Source organism: Aspergillus pseudonomiae, assembly GCF_009193645.1.
Source record: "Aspergillus pseudonomiae strain CBS 119388 unplaced genomic scaffold BDV37scaffold_4, whole genome shotgun sequence".
NCBI lineage: Eukaryota > Fungi > Ascomycota > Eurotiomycetes > Eurotiales > Aspergillaceae > Aspergillus > Aspergillus pseudonomiae.
This window is the reverse complement of record NW_022475996.1, coordinates 483,959-501,172: the sequence shown is the minus strand read 5'-3', so window position 1 is coordinate 501,172 and position 17,214 is coordinate 483,959. Positions and strand designations below refer to the sequence as shown.

Genomic DNA, 17,214 nt, shown 5'->3' with positions numbered 1-17,214 from the left:
CGCGGATATCCAGGGGATCGTAGGCCTTGCGTACGACAAGATGGCTAGGTGCAGGGATGAGGAGTCACGATGGCCCAGCGTGATTTGACATCTTTTGACAATGTAGCACACGGTAGCATACTAGAACCTACACTGCCTGGTGAATGAACCGAGCTAGCATTAACCAAGTTGGCGATCGTTCGGTGTAGCTTATTCAGTAGCCGTAATACGAGTGCGGGAGTAGTACCACGAAACGCGATGATGACTCGGCGGTTAGGACCAGTGTGGCCCCGGGAAGCTAAAACCCATGGAAAGATAAGAATCCTACAGGTCTTTTGCACCCGAGCAAGCTAATCATACCGTCTGCACGGGGGGTTTGGGCTTCCTGGTCGGGAAAGTAAACGAGAGCATCAAGTCCCAATGCGACCAAGAACCGCGACTCGCGCATGCCCACAGCCAATCCACGGCACCGCAATATTAGCAAAACCCCGCCAGCGAGCAGGGGGCGTCGGTTTCTTTGTCTAGATAAATACCAGCTGCTGGGTTGACCTGCTCGTGTTCATTAACGTACTCTCTTTGTGTCTCGACTGTGGCCAACCGACCGGCAAAATGGGCCGCACGCTGACATATCCCAAACGATCCGCGAACACCGTCAATCGCTACAAACATAGAGGTACACACTGAACGACGACGGTTCAGGCTTCCCCTTTTTTGATGCATTCGAGTTAACTGACGCTACGCTTGAAATAGCCACCTATGATCTCGAAGCCATCCATTCCATCGTCAATGTGGCCCCCGTGCTGCACGTCTCCTTGACCGACCCTTCGGAGCCCTTTCCCGTCACTCTGCCCATGATCGGCCATATGGGAGACTTCCACCACCCCTCCTCCGGCCTCGACGAGCCTCTCGATATCTACATGCATGGATATGTGAGTTCGCGTCTGATGAACGAAGCCCGCTCCGCCGCCGCGTCATCCCCAGACGGCGGGCTCCCCGTGTCCATATGCGCGACGATGGTCGACGGAATCGTCCTCACGCTGACGCCAAACTCGCACAACTACAACTATCGCTCTGCCGTCATTCAAGGATACGCCCGGCCCGTAGACGACGACGAGGAACGGCTCTACGCAATGGAACTCATTACCAATTCCGTGGTTACAGACCGGTGGCGTCACTCTCGGGTGCCCCCCGACAACGCGGAGATGCAGTCCACGACCATTCTGCGCGTGAAGGTAGTCAGTGCTAGCGGGAAGATTCGTGATGGCGGAGTTACGGACCTGAAGAAGGACTATGAGAACGAAGAGGTGACCGCTCGTGTGTGGACGGGCGTCATTCCCATCTGGCAGACCATGGGTGAGCCAGTTCCGAGCGCAGGCAATCAAGTTGCTCCGGTGCCCGAGCATGTCACCTCGTACATTCGTCTTCGGAATGAAGAGAGCGAACGGTATGCTAAGCATGCAGTGACGGTTCCTTTGCCCAAGGAAGAGATACACTAGAGGCAATGACTCGGAATTAAATGTAGACCAAACACTTGGCGTGTCTGCTTTGGCGTCTTTGATGCGTTTTAATCAGTATGGGACATCAGAATGCAATAATATCCTATATTATCAATAATTCTTGGAGCTAAGTCCGGCTATGTCGAAACGCTTAACTGAAGAAAATTCTAGTCACATCTTCAACAGCAGTACGGCCCTACGTCTGAATGGTGGCAATCTCGTGACAAACCCGAAATACATTGCCTAGAAAATAGGAGACAACTATACAACTAGAGCAAAACAACAAAATACCGTTTCCTATTCATATACTGTTCAAGATGCAGGGGGCTGCCCCACCACTTCTGTAGGCCTTTCCATTCCTCACGCGGGTAGCCAGCAGCTCCCGGACCTCCTGCCAACCACAACCCAGAGCCCTACGTGGATTTGCTGAGGGTCTTGAGGAATTTGATGGGAGGCACGAAGAGGTACTCGCCGCCTCGAGCGACCACCCAATTATCCAAAGACACATGAACAGTCTTCTTGTCGCCATCCACCATACAGAACTTGGGTGGGCCTGGGGGCACAGCCTGGCCGCAGAACGGATCGAGCCCGGCTCCCTCGGGCCCAGTAGCTTGCTCTCGCTCGGGCCACTGGTTGTTATTAATCATCTCTACAGATAAGCCGATTGATTAGCGCATTCCGTTACACTATTCCGGCCACCAACGGGCATGGGCAACATACTCTTTTGCATGAATGAGAATCCGTTGTCAATGTCGCTAGAGTAGGCCATGAAGAAGATTCCACGGTCTACCGTCGTCTTATGATCCTTCTTCTCCTGTTCGGTCACGTCGGGTCCATAGGTGATACCACGGCGGAAGATGGAACGAGTGAAGCGATCTTCAATGTCGGCGCGCGGCCGTGACTTCCGAATATGCGCGGCAAATGGGCATCGGCTTTGGGTGTCCGCTGGGTCGAAATCGAAGTTGTTACTGTGAGCCAAGGCGGGATTGTCCTGGTCTGGGGCCATATCAATTGGGGCTCCTGCATTTGTTTAAATCAGCATATCTCCATGTAAATATGAAGGGCGTGTCATACCGCTCCGCCATCGTCCCATAAACCTCGCCGCGAGCTGTTCGCTAGTGAGGTTATGTTTTTTAGCCTCGTCTTCCAGATATCTAGGTTTCACGCTCGTTAGTGCTTCCTGATCATAGGTCACAAAGTGTGATGCTCACGTACTTGTCGAACTCTGGAACCATGCATTGCAGTTTCCGAATTGCGAGGAAGCTGCCTTCGTGGGCCCAGTCAGGTTGGCAGATAGGCTGCCCCCGGTGGCCGAGGAAGAAGATCCTATTATCCAGTAAGCATATGATCGTTGCGGAGGGACTCTTGGGAAGGAAGCCTACCCGGGAGGGATCAGTGGCGGGGCTTTCTCTCCCTCCTCCGGCCGGTCCAATCCTTGAATCTTCGGCTGCGAGATACCGTCCTCGTACCCAAAGCTATTCACTCGTGAGCTCGTGCGTCCTGTTGGGTGGTTTCTACTGACTGTTCTTTGCTTCCATTGGGAGCATCTCTGTCCTTTCCAGAGAGGACTACGACTTCCTCAATGCTGGTGGTAAATTTGAAGCGTCCAACGAAAAGGGCTTGAATGTCTTTCCACTTCTTCTCCACAATGTCTTTGCTGCTGCCACCAATATTGATGAGGCCATGTATCTCTTTGTTCTTGAACTCATCCATCCAGTCCGTTGCTTTGTCACGACCACCATTGGCAGTGTCGGTCATGTCAGCCAATTGACCAATCTCAAACGCCTTGCTCTGAATGTCGCGCTTGCCCAGCTGAAGCCACCTCGTCAGCGAGTTGCTCTGTCACATCATTGGTCCGGGATGCCCTACCAAAGCCAAGCCTTTGCTAGTGAAGGAGATGTTGACTCCAACCACGTCGAGCAACTTGGGGGATTCAGTCCCCTGGGCAACAGCAATCTTGTGCTGTCTGATCAGGCCTTTGTCCTGCATTGCCTTCTCACAGTCGGTTATGTGTGGGATGAAGCTACTGAGGTGACTTTTGAACCTTTCCACATTGAGTATGCGGAAGAAGTGAAAATCTTCATACTTCTTCGATAGTCCAGGCCTGTCGACAGTCAGGCAGATGAGCATGGGATAGGGAGCTCTGGACCTACCAGATGTCGCCTTGGACATTGTGCTTATCGATGCAGTCCCCAGACATGGTGAAGATAGACGCTTGAGGCGGGCTCTCTGGTTTAAGGGGCTACTAAGTCGGAATCTGATGATCGTGGATGCGCTGTGGTCTTGGTGACAACATTCTGGCATCTGGGAGGCTATTTATGTCTACCCTCACGCTCCACCGCTCGCCGTGTGTACATGACGAAACCAACCCAACAAGCGAGAATGGTGATCTCATCCCCATTCACCGACACTATTGCTACTGGCTGTGCTCACCCAGGGATCATCCATCCTTTGATCGCAAACATGCTGTGATCACAGTGGGGAAAGGGCAATGTGCCCAACCCGATGGAGGCAACACATCTGAAGAGGCGTTCGATAGATCATTGACGATTGCAGCTGAATGCCTACACTATGTGCTGATCCGCTCTTGGGCTCATCCTCCAGCGTTACAGATGGCATGAATTCGAACCACGGAAGGCAGCAGGTCGGGACGCTGAACGCGTCCTGGCCTCCATCAGCATTTTCCGATTTCCAACCATACGTTGTCGTCATACCTGGCATGTCCCAATTGGTCTCGGTCTAGACTGTGGCAGCAATAGCCTCGAGACATCTTAGACCGTAGGTTGCAGTATGGGCTTTGAGTTCATCGATACCTCCATCCCAGATCCGAAAGCAGGCTGGGGTCATCATCGATCGTGTGGGGAGGAATTTGTTCAGCTGCTGGGAAAGTACCGTGGTGCTTCATCGAAGCATCGAAGGCGAGCTGAGAACCGATCTCTGCACCCGGAGCAGTCATGTAGACCTCTATGTGGAGCAAGAACCAATAGAACCGCGGGCCTTTCGAATAGGATCTCAGCCTCTATCACAAACGTAGCACTTCCACTATTTCGATTTCTTCTTCTGTCGCAACGGTGGCGCCAATGTTGTCTCGATCTCCACTCTTCGTTGTGACTGGCCGCAATCATTGAAGACATTCGTAGCATATTCCCTGAAGCGACCACGATCGGAGCCTCTTTGCGTAATGTGTGCTCGACTGTAGCTGACACCTGTGGTTTCCGGTGGATCTTTGCTTGATATGCCTGATCTGCGCTGCGAACGTCCATCCCTGTGAGCTGACTGGAATCGACCGTTCACAATGACGAATCGCCAAAGCAAGAGGCTGTTAAGCACCACGGTGGATGGGATGGACATTCCTCTTCTGAAGAAGCCAGAGCACTGGAACAGCCTATTCCGTCGGCTGTCTTACATGAACCAGTCCTCTGGCGCAAGGGATTTTTACCCTCAGTCTCAACAACATATCATCGTGAAGCGAATACCACTGCTGAGTGTCCCTGCATCTATCATTCCTCTCCTTTGTGTCACTTCACGCGCATTACCCATCCGTCGCTGGTTCCTTCCGCGCCGCAGAGAACGATAGGCATTCCAAGAGCGCAGACACAGTCCAAGACAGCAGGGATCGTCTTCTGCAGTGTAACACAGTCTTCAGCTCGCCACACTATCAGCAGCCACTGCCAACCAATTCTGCATTCCGACCCGCTCTTCCCAAATAGAGACGGCTGAGTCGTGAATGCGGGCCTTGCGGCACTCCACCCGGTCCCTCCGTCATGCCAGCCAATCGTCGCGTTCCTATTTCCACTGTATGATCGGCCCAGTGGCCTGTATAGCTCTGGCTATTATAATGCAGGGATTTTTGTTGGCGCCCGGTCTTGTGGTGGGGGGTTGCTGCAGCCCCTGCAGTTTCCCTTGGGGCCGCCGAACTCGAGTCTCCCACGTATTTTACCGAAATCTTGGCATTTTACACTCATGCACGCACCTGTCAGCAATGCCGTAGCCTGCAGACTGTCCTTTTCAGAACTCATATACCCAGATGACGTTGTCGATCGGCTAGTAGGCCTCCGGCGGGTCCGTGCACTCACTGAGGTCCGCCTGACGAAGGGGCACCACGTAGCATGGGCAGTCCTGTAGCCCTCCGACCAGACGGGGTACACTGCATAAGCGTCCAATAATTCCCGGAGAAGGTCGGAGTGCACCATCCACATGCAGTGTGTAAAGCTTTGCGTCATGATGTCCATGGCTGGTCCGTACTCTTTGTGTGCTACCCTATACCCTGCAATGGGCGGCGTCCGCCATGTCAACACCACCTATTTTCGATGCCGTGATGGCTGCTTAATTTACAATCTGGCCTTGGACACAATGTTGGCGCCCCAACGGGAGAGGGGATCGGCATGAAGGCTGCTGTATGACGGATCGATCGTGAATTAGAGTGCAGCTGTCGTACTTTTGCAGGACTGCGTCTCCCCGGACTACCCACCACTGGGCTCCTTTCTCTCTGAGTTTCATTCTAAGTTTCCTGGAACCAAAAAAGCAAAGCACGAAAACAACAAAGAAAAAAAAAAAGAAAAAGTACAAAGGTCGTTCCAAGTTCCAGACGAACCCACCGCTTGTGGTATATTCCATGGAAAGCTCGTAGCAGTGCCAGCCGGAGTGTGCGGTGCTCCTAGCTTCTATCGCGTCACCTCTCATGCCCTGCAGATATTGCGGAGAGTCGCACAGGATCTAGAAATCCAGAGTAACCCTGGACTGCTCGCTATAAGTATCCGTGTTGGCCCGGAGACCCGACGGATCCCTGTTCGTGTCGACTCACATCTCTGCCATTACGTCCTACCGTTCAAGATTCCACACTCCTCTCCAAATATGGCGGCTAACGAATTCCAATATGATCCCAAGAAGTATCTCTACCCCCGCACTATCGAATGCACCTCCGCGTGTTCCACTCGCTCAAGAGACTCACTGACAAAACTACCCTAGACACGCTCCCCCTAAACTGACCCAAATCTTCCACCACCCCGTCGATAACTGTCCAGGCAAATGCATCATCGGGCTCATTGCGGAGCTTGGCCCCGGCACCGCACTGCCACCCCATCGCCACGGCGGGGCGACGGTGTCCGGCTACATCCTCGAGGGAACGATCTACAACAAGATGAACGATGAGCCACAGGAGACCATTAGCAAGGGCGGGCAGTGGTTTGAGAGGCCCGGATGCCATCATAGAGTCAACGCCAATGCCAGTGACACCGAACCGGCTAAGTTCTTCGCGACCTTCGTGATTGACGAGGAGGCGGTGAAGCAGGGACGGTTGATGGAGATAGATGAGGAATATCAGCATGTGGAATGCGCGGTGGAGCAGTCGCCTGGCATGAGGGGTGAATGTAAATGTAAGAGTTGATTGTTTTACTAAGGGTGATGGTGGATATATAATTCTTATCTATGAACTACTTAAGGAATGTATGTGTAATGGGAAAGTTGAATATGATGAGAACACCTCGTCTGGTGTAACTTATGGAAGGCAGAGAATTATAGGATAGCAATATTCAGTGATATATACGCCTCGCCACGGCATGGGTTTGTGGAATGTATGCGTAGGCCGAGTATATATTGCAGATGGAAAGCTCAAATAGATGAGCCAAAGGACCTGGAGTGTTGAACAGCATATCTCTTAATCATTAACCTATTATATTTGTCGTAAACCTCTGTTCCATGGAAGGCCTCGTATTATTTTTCAATACTATACGGTCACACCACCCATAATCCAGAACTCGATAACCCGACGATGATACAATCCACCAGTCGGTCCCACCGGTTTATACAGCCTATGAAGAAATAGCGAACTTGTCTGACTCTTCCAGCCTACAGAAACCCGCTATTTATTATACGGGTTGCTCAAGATCTTGTCCTCGGGAAAAGGTCAAAGGCCAGGACCATCCCACTACGCGATATCACTACTGAGTACACCAGCATAGAGGCTGAGAGTCGCCTTTACAACTATTTTCAGTACCAGTGCCACATCGCCGGAGAGTCCTTCTTTCTTTATTTCATAAGTATGTAGAATAAATACAAGGAACGCTACCTCCACCCACCGACCACCAGACGAACCTTAAACAGGCCCAGACAGCGTTACAGTCGTCTTGTTACATGCGGCAGACAATGGGACATTCTCGAACCGGTCACGTATCCAAGGCAAGTACTGCGCCTGGCCAGCAATGAAGGCAAAGTCGTGATTAAGGTCGGGATAAATATACAGGTGCATGATGCTACTAGGGAATGTGCTGCACGTCTGATCGTAATCCCACTCTGTCAAGTTTGCATACACCAACTCATCAGCAGTCCCCTGAAGGACCAGCATGGGGGCTGCCAATTCGTGTGGGCCGGCGCCATTGTACCTCTTTTGCCACTCAATGACATCCGGATGGTGAATCCAGCTGGTATTCTTGTACAGTTCCGGCAATGTGAGGTTCCCATAGATCGCTGATCCAGTTTGCAAACATCCTTGCTGCGCGATTGGGATACGGCTTGCGACGATATCGCTGACATAGTTCTCGACCTTGACGGAAGGGAATAATCGCGAGATGGACTGCAGGACAAAGATGGAAACAACGTCATGAACAGGGCCATCCCCAGCGAGGCGCCACGATTGTGGGATAAGAGAGAGTGGGCGCAGCGCCGGGGCTCCTGAAACGGCGCCCAGGAAACCCCCCGTTGCGTTTCGCTTTTCGCGTTCATTAACTCGCCATGCGGTCATCCCGCCCTCGCTGTGGCCAACCACTACCCATTCATGCGTGATCCGATCCTGGAGCTTCGATCTCACAGCTTGCAGGGCAAAGCTCACGTCGAGGGCGTGTAGCGCACCGGATTCATACATGAACCCCATGGGTATATCACTACCCTGACCCGCATAGTCGGGCGCAATGACCGCATATCCCTGCTGGACCAATGCAAATGGGCCTTCCCATTCGTAGTAAAGTTCCTTGTGATTAGAGGGTGCGCATTGTCGGGTAATGCCCGCCGTTCCATGCGTCCAGACAACCGTTCGGAGTGGTTTCCCGCTGCCATCCTGGTTTGTAAAGGGCAGTAACAGGAATGCACTGGCTGGTATGGGTTTGCCGTCGATGTCCTCACTCATGTAGAGGAATCTGGACAGTGTCGTTGCCGGAGGAGTATCATAGCCAACTGTCGTGTACTCCTGGCTAGGTACGTCTTCCCATCTGACGATGTCGCCGGCGGCGTAATCAGAGATGTTTGCGGGATTCGCGTAGAAGGGATCGGTTGATACATTAGGGCTGACCCAGGCCGCCTTTTCCTGTGCGAGAGCTTGCGCGATACTCGCTTGGCAAGTAGCATTGCAATTGTCGGGAAAGCTGTAGGTCGGAGCCACGGTGGTTGAACCAACAATAGATATTAAGCAGGCCATTATGGCCGAAAGGGATATGGAAGGCATTTTCCAGCCTACAGGGCTCACTATAGGGTCCAATAATGCTCGATATTTCGGCGCCAGCTCGAAGATTCTCATGTAAGTCGTGAGTGTTCCTACTCATCTTATGGTAGGGTTTACAAGATGACCATTATTTATACATCAATTTGTGCTCGCCTTGAACCATCTCAATCAAAGAATTCATTCCCGACTTTACATGCCGTCGTAAGTTTATGTGCCACTCAGTGGAGGGATCGGAGCAATGCATCAAGGCAACGAATGGCATTTGAGAATCTACTAGGAGGATCATCGAGCTAGTTTCGGCTGGCGCGTCGACCTTCCTCTTGTGGAAATTAATAGACCAGGCAAATTGACTATAAGCGGCACCTCGACGCTCCCCCCGAATCTCAGTCATTTACCTTTGATACACCAAGGGGCATATTGCAATTCATTCGGCGTCAAGTAGTAACAGTTGAGCCGTTTATTCTGCCGACTTCAGTCCTTCTGCCGCGGGATACAAGTTTCTAGCATGGTACCGAGGCTTCCGGGGCAAAAAGCTATAGCTTGATAAATGCTCTACCTTGCCAGTGACACTAAGCTAACCTAGGGCCGATAGGGCTTAGTTGAATCCTCTATCTATGATTGTTCTAATCGCGTTCCTGTCTAGTTGAGGTGAGATTAGGGCGTACTCAAATATGCGTGATTCTGGGGCACCTTTCGACTCTACTGAAGCTGGAAGAAGAGGAGAATTGCGTAGGGGACTATGGTCTGATTTTCCTATATGTATCTATAATCAGATGGGAGAGGAATTTGGGTTGTTATATTGTGGAGTCGTTCCCCTTCCCAAGTGTAGCTAGCATATCCCTAGTATATACTTTAACAAGTTATCATAATTACTACTAAGAACGATTTTCAAGTTGCTCAGGTTGTAGCTCGTGTGGCTGTAATCGTGATTGAACAATACTGATTATAGCTGTATTTATAATCCCGCACTTTGTTATCAGTTGGATAGCCTGACAATGAGAATCAGCAGTAGTATATGTCTCTTCCGTGGCCTGTCTGAATCGTTCAACCCCCCTGCTCTCTTCTTGACCACTTTCCACATCCAAATAGGGCTTGAAAATCCAGCGTGGCTTTCCAGCCTGTCAGTACGCCAGTCCATTTCTCAATAGTCACGTGTGGGGAGGAGTGTTTGCTTAAAAAGCCGCCCTTGCCCTTCTCCATGGTTCCGCGATCTTGCTCTATGCAGAGTACTATGTTTTGTACCTATAACCATGCCAGTGAACCTTCACCTCCGTGGCCACTGTTTAGATAATGACCTTGTCGCATTGATGTCTTCGCTTCTTGACAAGGCTGGAGTCCCCAATCTTCTTTGGGGTAATTATCTACTGTCAGTGTATGGCGTCCCTACAATTGTTGACGTCAGTTATTCTAATAATATTGTGCTTGTCCGCTACTAATTGTGAAGAGGGTGTTGCTTTCGTTGTGCCAGACGTGTTAGTCAACATATTTTTCTCTACTCTCTCAGAGGCTGGTTTATATTCTTGCACCGAAAGCGCGGAATGTCTATAGACAAATCCGCGACCAAGCCCTCGTCCCTCCGCACATCTTTATATTAATAGTAAGGCACCGATATTGCCATACCGGAGATCTGATCTTCTTTGGGCATTACCCTATTTTGACTGTATCAGTTATTCAGCTTCCTCCAGCAATGTTAGGTCGTGGTAGTGGGCGTTTCGCCTCCGAGCATTCTTTTGTTCAAATTCCAAGTGCCTCGAGATACTGTGAATATCTGGTGCTTCTGCTTTGTTGTGACAATGGTACTGATTGCGCAAGTTACTGGATGGCGATGCTAACCTATACGGTAGAGTTTGTGGATGAGGTTGGTCTTTTTAACGAGGACAGCTTGGAAGAAGTGTACAGACCATTTTATGTTGCTGTAAACTATGGGGGCTCAGATATATTTAGAGGCGACGTATTCCAATCAAATAAATATTCTAAATTGAATAGCGGTGTTCATACATAATGATTGACTACGAGTAGTACTGGTCGACAATATATGTTTTCTAGAATTATTAGGCTAGGTGATACCGTTAATCCTATTTAACACCTACCACATATTTGGAAAATATTAATGGAGTGCTGAATAGAGGAAGAATACCTTAGACTTTACAAGGCGAATTACGGTTCAAGTATTATAGCTTTGCTATATCTATTCTGCTCCTACTAATGTCTCTTAGACGATTTAACTTGATGCAATATGATTGTATCTGCTCCACGTGGCTTACTGTGTTATATGGCGAATGCATATTGTATCAGACTCACATAGCATTTGGAGGGTCGTTGATATACGTGTTAAGAAGATGTTGAGCGAGAGATCCCGAAGTACTATGGCTTCTTAACTGCTCCGTGGCTGGGTCCAAACACTGACATTCTAAATGATAACAAAGTCCAAGACTAACAGGCAGCACCATAACCAGCTTCATTAACTCTAACAGCCATGGGATATGGGATGAACATGCCATCCACAGAAGGTCAAACATTACGATAAACCAGGTACCAGCTGAGTGGCGTGCATATATCCTGCAAGCGAGGAAAATCAGTATAATAATGGCTGTGTTATAAGCAACCCTTGAATGTCGAAGCTGAAAATTTCCGAGGTTTCTCCCCTGGTAGTGGGTCTAGAAGACCAACGTCGCAACCAAGTTCTAGTCGATCAAGTGGATCATTGGGCCCTTTTTCTCCCTCCTGGTTGAGCCATATGTGGACCGTGGTTGCATTAGAGTGAATCCTTTTAGCATCCAAGACCCTTTCCTGCTTACTGTGTATGTGCGCGCTAATGATCCGTGTTCCTATTAGCTTGAATACTTTCGACATCGACAGATGCTCTAGAATGGCCAAGAAGACCGTGTTGAACACTAGACAAATTACTGTCAAAGTACGACCGCACTGGCACTGTTAGGTAGTGTCAACAGTTGATACTGTAGGGTTGAAGGCGAGGACATTCTCGACTTGAAGAAATTTCCCGAAACTGGCCGTTGTGTAAAAGCGTCCACTAGGTAAACTAGACCCATTGAAATATATTAACATGTCTCCTATTATTCGTTTATCCTCACCTATATGTTGATCTTTCTGTGTTTGCGTCCTCTTTGGAAAAGCTAACTCACTTCCTCGGAGCATTCCGACCAACAAAAGTATAGTATGCACTGGAGCGTATATTTCCCGCCCTGCTTAATCGCGTTGCCATTGTGCTTGATGTACACTATGTGGGTAAGCACAACATAGGCCATAGTCCTATTTCTTGGAGGCCTTTCTTCAACAGTTGCATTGCTCTCCTTCGTCCTCGGCATTTAACACCAGAATCCTCGAGGAATGGACCCATTTGCTAGAACACTAGCCATTGAAACATGGACTCTATATCTCTTTGGTATTGTCCAATCTCTCTATTCCTGTCTCACCGGCTAACCAAATTTAAACGACAGGCGTTATTCTCATTGCGTGTCGCATGTAAGTGTAGCATTCGTCTCCCGGGTACATCGGTCGTGACAAGACAAAGGGCCTCGAGGCGCATAGCCCGGAAATCATGGAAGAAATTGCAAACGGATGACTATCTGATGCTGGTCATTCTGGTAGGTTCATCCACATCAACAGGGTATGCTAAAGTCTCAACCCGATAATAACCGATGAGTTGGGGAGTATCAGATTACCTTTACCGGAGTCGTTGTCTCCGTGAACGAGACCGCACAACATGGGAGTAACTATATACCCCCAGAGAAGGCACTTTCACTCACAGAGGAAGAGCGTGAGGATGCCATCTACGGGAGCAAGATGACCTTCATATTGGAACATTTCACATTGGTCTCTCTGTGGCTAGTCAAGGCCTGCTTACTGATCATTTATAATCGCCTGACGTATGTCTTCCGCCCGGTGCATACAATAACTCTGTTCATTATTGATATCGATCTGCAGGTTGGGGTTGAGAGAACACCTAGCAGTGAAGGTACTTGCTGTTTACGTTGCAGCGTCCTTCGTTATAGTCGAGATTCTCTTCTGTACTGTTTGGTGTGGCCCGCCTATCACCATGTATTGTACGTCGACTTTTTCCTATGTGCATACTGATCCGTTGACTAACCCCTGATTCAATATAGGGGATGTCCCGACCAAGGACCGTACGTATACCCGTATACTTCGTGAGCGGTTCAATCCTGTCGCTAATTCACTCTAAGCGCAATGTGCTACCTATTATGACCACTTGATCACAACGAGTGCGTTCAACATCTCATCGGACCTGATGATGTTGTGTATTCCAATACCGCTTGTCCTGCGTTCGCGAATCCCGCTCAAACGGCAAGAGAGTCTCGACCTATCCTTGAGTCTAACTATTGACATAGTATAGGAAACTAATTCTTTGCGCTGTGTTTAGTCTGGGGTTGGTAGTGGTATGAGCGAGAATTAGAAAACGATTTAGTGAGCGGTTACAGCTTACACCAGCACAGATCCTCATGGCAATCCTCAATCGATATGTTAACTTCACGGAAGAATATACCGCGAACTTCTTGGTACGCGCCAGCCACCCTTTTCCCACCCATAGCACCTGAGATTGGGACCTGTCCCAACTAACCTTGACAGCGATGGTACGTCGCCGAAGTCGCCACGGCCGTCTACGTGGCCAATGTGCCGCTGCTATGGCCGCTTCTTCGAGAGCTCTTCAGCCTGAGCTCCTTCGCAAACTCGTACGGCAGACAAGGCGTGTCATTCCCCAGCGGTCATCGCACAACGAACACGCATCACTCGCGGTTACGGTCACGATTGAGTCACATGGACGAATCCATGGAGTCTATCGTGCAGCATTCACAACCCGACCATGAAAAAGGAGGATTCAGATCCCTCGACAGGGGCCTAGAGTTATCGCCCATTCAAGAACGGCATTATCACGCCACGGCCACAACGGAGGATGTGGAGCACCCGGTGCAGAGGCATGTTTCACATCACACTAGTCAGTCTCTGTCGGGAATTTTCCGGACGGTCGAGGTGGTGCAAACCAGGGAATAAGATCAGACTTGGCAGTCAACGTTGGTCAGTGTGTACTCCGTAGTGAACTATCGATCTTTAATACAGTCCGCAAGGGGTGAATAATGATACCCCTGCCAAGGGCCCTGGCAGTAAGACATTCTTCATGCTTCTAAGCAATAGCCAAGATGATATACTGTGTAGAATGCCCGATAGGGCTAGAATTGGTCTGCGAATTACCTAGCTTCTTCACTTAAGGCCATGCTCTTTAAGGCACAGACATAGTACAATCCAGGCCAATCAAACGAAGGTATATGTGAGCCTTTTAGAGGATCTCCTCTAAAAGTTAATCTACACGAGGCGACAACAATATCGGCGGAAGCCTAACGACACCCTCCGCCTTGGCACGTCTTTAGTCAATCTTAGCCGTGACCGACCACTTTTAGGGTCATGCCAAGAGGGCTTGTTGGACGGCCGCAAGTCTATGACAGTCGGTGGAGAGTTCTCTTCGAAACTCCCATGGGCTGGGGTGCTGTTGAATATATTCTTGCCACCTTAGTAGTAGTTCCAGGCTAACTGACTTAATATTTTATTATTGTTGCAGAAACCTGATGACCACCCAGCGCCCATTGAACCTCCAACGTCTCTAGTGGGTGATTGGAATATCTTGCATATGTTCCTGGGCTCATACTTCCTTCCCCTACTTGTTCTAGAACAGTGCAAGTAATATCGTGTCTATATGTAATAAGCCTCGAACATTTCAAAGTGGTTTGCCGCTCTCTCCTAATCCCTGAGGTCGTTGCATCTTGATCACTGCTGTCAAGCCCCTTGATTCCCTCCCGCAGTCTGCGATATCCGATAGCCGACATGACGCTCGAAGCGTCGGACACAACTTCAATGCAGCCTCCATTTGTGCCGGGCACTGTTCTCTTGGTTGATGGTTAGCTCTTTCTCCTCTTTGTATCTGTCCCATCTGTCCTTCTTTGGCTGTTCTTGTCCTTTTTCCCCCCTTCTATTGGCTAGCGTCCCAAAGAGGGGTTAGATAGATTCTAGTAACCGTTTCCAACAGACACACACGAGCAATCTACGAAGCATGCGACTGGAAAACACACCGAGATTGTCCTCATCCCACCTCCTTCAGACGATCCAAATGATCCCTTGGTACGCAAGCATCGTTCCCAGAAATAACATGTCGACTGATCCAACCGGCGGTAGAACTGGTCCCCGGCGCGGAAGAAGCAGCATCTCATCCTACTATGTATATATACATTCTTCATGAACGGCTTGTATTCGACCCTTCATACAGCCTGTGACATTGTCCGAGATGTTGAAGCTCATTGTTCCCAGGATCAACTTCTACGGTGTCGCCTATGACGGCCTCGCGCCGGATTTGAACACAACGTTCGACGGCTTGAATACAGGGTGTGTGCTTCTCAGAGCTTTTGGCAAGCCAGGTGGCTCACTGTGATGGGATGACTTAGGAGCGCTATTTTATTTCTCTTCAGCGGCGTTGGCGCAGCCTTCTGGCAACCAGTCGCAATGAAGATCGGTCGTCGCCCGGTGTATATTATGGGACTTCTCATCGCCATGGTCGGGAGTATCATTGGCGCTGTACAAACTAATTGGGGAGTTTGGGTAACATTTAATGTGTTTTGGGTAAGAAATACTTTGATTATATACCTTCAATGTGAACTCAAACTAACTGCGACAGGGTCTCGGATGCGGTCCGAAGGAGGGCCTCCCCCAAATTTCGTTACAGGACACTTATTTTGCGCACCAGATGGGTTCCAAAGTAGGATACTGGGCACTATCTTACAGTGCTGGTGCTTTCGTTGTCGTAAGGAAATTCCTCCGAAAGGTATATCCTCAGGCTAACCCTGCCAGCCTCTTGTCGCGGGTTATGTGTATGTAGACTTGAGCTGGCGGTGGTGTTTCTGGATCACTGCGATCGGCTTTGTGGGTGTCTTGCTTGTATTTCAGTGGCCATTAATAAGTTACACTGACATTTGCCAGGCTACGGTGGCACTGGTATTGTTCTTCGGCCTGGAAGAAACGCTCTATCCCAGATCGTACCACACACATCAGGCAGGACTTCGTCGCACAGGAACCGCGGAGACTCCGTCAGAGAATGACAGTAAACGTACCGAATCCGGATATGTGGGGAATGCAATTAAGATGAAGTCGTACTGGCAGACTCATCCGCTGCACTCATGGGGCGTGAACCCCAACTCAGCCTGGCGCGATCTCTTTCTTCGTCCGTACCAACTCGCCTTCTTTCCGCCCGTTCTCTGGGCCGGTGTGTTCACCGGCATCTCGATTTGCTGGTGGGCTGCAATCTTCACAACGGAATCTCGTAGGTTGCTGTTGCTTTCAGACTTCTAAAGTCCAGTCTCTAATCCATTACAGAGTTCTTCACCGGCCCACCGTATCTATGGAGTGGTGAAAAGGTAGGCCTCACCAACGCTGCCGCGCTTCTTGGTTCCATCCTAGGCACTGTCTTCGCAGGAAACGTCAGCGACTGGTTCATCATCGTTGTGGCGCGCCGCAACAACGGCATCCGAGAGCCAGAACACAGACTTGTCCTCCTGGTCGTAACCGCTGTCGTTACCTCGGGCGGGTTAGTGATGTACGGTAAAGGCGTGGAAGTCGGAGTTCATTGGATATGTCCTGTGTTCGGAATGGGGTTAATGGCTTTCGGATTTACTGCATCTTCAATAATTGGAGAGGTACGATCTTCGAGTTGTCCAACTTTATAGCATATCCCTGCAGCTGCTAACAAGAGACAGACATATATCCTCGACTCCTATCGGGCGGTGGCACCAGAGGCCTTAGTACTGATTAACATCTTCCGCAACTTGATCGGCATGACATTTGTCTTCGCTGTGCAGCCGTGGCTAATCCACTCTGGTTACGGTAATGCGTATATCCAGATGATGGCCATGGGCCTTATTGCTCATTTGACCGTCATCCCCATGATGATTTGGGGGAAGCGACTGCGCGCGATGACCGCAGGGCGATACGTGCGCATGGTTGAGGCGAGTGGTATTCCTCGGGAGTTCGCCTGATGGGTCCTTGGAATTCCTGAACAGCCACTACTTGCATCGCCACTTAATGCCCTTAGGGTGCTGGTTGCGACTGGTTGAGGGTGGGCTAGGAAATGTAGGCCTGGCTGCCTTCGCAAGAGCTCTACAAGTCCTCATTTCGGATCCACAGAGCTGATACATGTGACTTTATTCCAACAACTTGAATAATTGTAGCATTAATTCTAAAGCCAGATAACTTTCATATGGAAATATTTCTAATTAAGAACTCTAACTGACC

General features: G+C 49.8%; 8 protein-coding genes across 8 annotated transcripts; 5 read left to right on the top strand and 3 right to left on the bottom strand.

Moving 5' to 3' along the window:
- Window positions 1–66: 66 nt before the first annotated feature.
- Window positions 67–1,676, top strand: BDV37DRAFT_237860 (pyridoxamine 5'-phosphate oxidase family protein). The gene is made up of 3 exons (XM_032080772.1): window positions 67–277; window positions 340–650; window positions 728–1,676. The coding sequence occupies exons 2-3, from the start codon at window positions 589–591 to the stop codon at window positions 1,473–1,475; spliced, it is 810 nt and encodes a 269-aa protein (XP_031946337.1). The 5' UTR covers window positions 67–277; window positions 340–588; the 3' UTR covers window positions 1,476–1,676.
- A 5-nt stretch (window positions 1,677–1,681) lies between these two features.
- Window positions 1,682–3,855, bottom strand: BDV37DRAFT_139642 (Dyp-type peroxidase). The gene is made up of 8 exons (XM_032078825.1): window positions 3,629–3,855; window positions 3,345–3,579; window positions 2,998–3,287; window positions 2,858–2,950; window positions 2,691–2,801; window positions 2,550–2,629; window positions 2,196–2,495; window positions 1,682–2,124 (listed from the first exon to the last, which is right to left on the bottom strand). Exons 1-8 carry the CDS (start codon window positions 3,673–3,675, stop codon window positions 1,889–1,891), a joined length of 1,392 nt encoding a protein of 463 aa, XP_031946336.1. The 5' UTR covers window positions 3,676–3,855; the 3' UTR covers window positions 1,682–1,888.
- Window positions 3,856–5,614: 1,759 nt separating this feature from the next.
- Window positions 5,615–6,269, bottom strand: BDV37DRAFT_139617 (uncharacterized protein). The gene has a single exon (XM_032078824.1). The coding sequence runs from the start codon at window positions 6,156–6,158 to the stop codon at window positions 5,802–5,804; it is 357 nt and encodes a 118-aa protein (XP_031946335.1). The 5' UTR covers window positions 6,159–6,269; the 3' UTR covers window positions 5,615–5,801.
- On the top strand, window positions 5,615–7,124 carry BDV37DRAFT_237854 (cupin domain-containing protein). Its single transcript, XM_032080771.1, has 2 exons — window positions 5,615–6,364; window positions 6,444–7,124. The coding sequence occupies exons 1-2, from the start codon at window positions 6,330–6,332 to the stop codon at window positions 6,859–6,861; spliced, it is 453 nt and encodes a 150-aa protein (XP_031946334.1). The 5' UTR covers window positions 5,615–6,329; the 3' UTR covers window positions 6,862–7,124.
- Window positions 7,125–7,569: 445 nt separating this feature from the next.
- BDV37DRAFT_268180 (alpha/beta hydrolase) lies at window positions 7,570–8,910 on the bottom strand (the record flags this gene model as incomplete). Its single annotated transcript, XM_032084139.1, has 1 exon — window positions 7,570–8,910. The coding sequence occupies one exon, from the start codon at window positions 8,908–8,910 to the stop codon at window positions 7,570–7,572; it is 1,341 nt and encodes a 446-aa protein (XP_031946333.1).
- A 1,202-nt stretch (window positions 8,911–10,112) lies between these two features.
- Window positions 10,113–10,926, top strand: BDV37DRAFT_294555 (uncharacterized protein; the record flags this gene model as incomplete). Its single annotated transcript, XM_032089657.1, has 4 exons — window positions 10,113–10,304; window positions 10,354–10,447; window positions 10,575–10,858; window positions 10,894–10,926. The coding sequence occupies exons 1-4, from the start codon at window positions 10,158–10,160 to the stop codon at window positions 10,924–10,926; spliced, it is 558 nt and encodes a 185-aa protein (XP_031946332.1). The 5' UTR covers window positions 10,113–10,157.
- A 1,329-nt stretch (window positions 10,927–12,255) lies between these two features.
- On the top strand, window positions 12,256–13,935 carry BDV37DRAFT_294554 (uncharacterized protein; the record flags this gene model as incomplete). Its single annotated transcript, XM_032089656.1, has 8 exons — window positions 12,256–12,315; window positions 12,396–12,512; window positions 12,586–12,794; window positions 12,853–12,971; window positions 13,032–13,052; window positions 13,110–13,273; window positions 13,380–13,442; window positions 13,513–13,935. 8 exons carry the CDS (start codon window positions 12,256–12,258, stop codon window positions 13,933–13,935), a joined length of 1,176 nt encoding a protein of 391 aa, XP_031946331.1.
- Window positions 13,936–14,790: 855 nt separating this feature from the next.
- On the top strand, window positions 14,791–16,958 carry BDV37DRAFT_268177 (MFS general substrate transporter; the record flags this gene model as incomplete). Its single annotated transcript, XM_032084138.1, has 10 exons — window positions 14,791–14,833; window positions 14,963–15,054; window positions 15,109–15,179; window positions 15,241–15,315; window positions 15,375–15,549; window positions 15,605–15,730; window positions 15,778–15,849; window positions 15,907–16,246; window positions 16,300–16,619; window positions 16,680–16,958. 10 exons carry the CDS (start codon window positions 14,791–14,793, stop codon window positions 16,956–16,958), a joined length of 1,593 nt encoding a protein of 530 aa, XP_031946330.1.
- Between the last annotated feature and the right edge of the window lie 256 nt (window positions 16,959–17,214).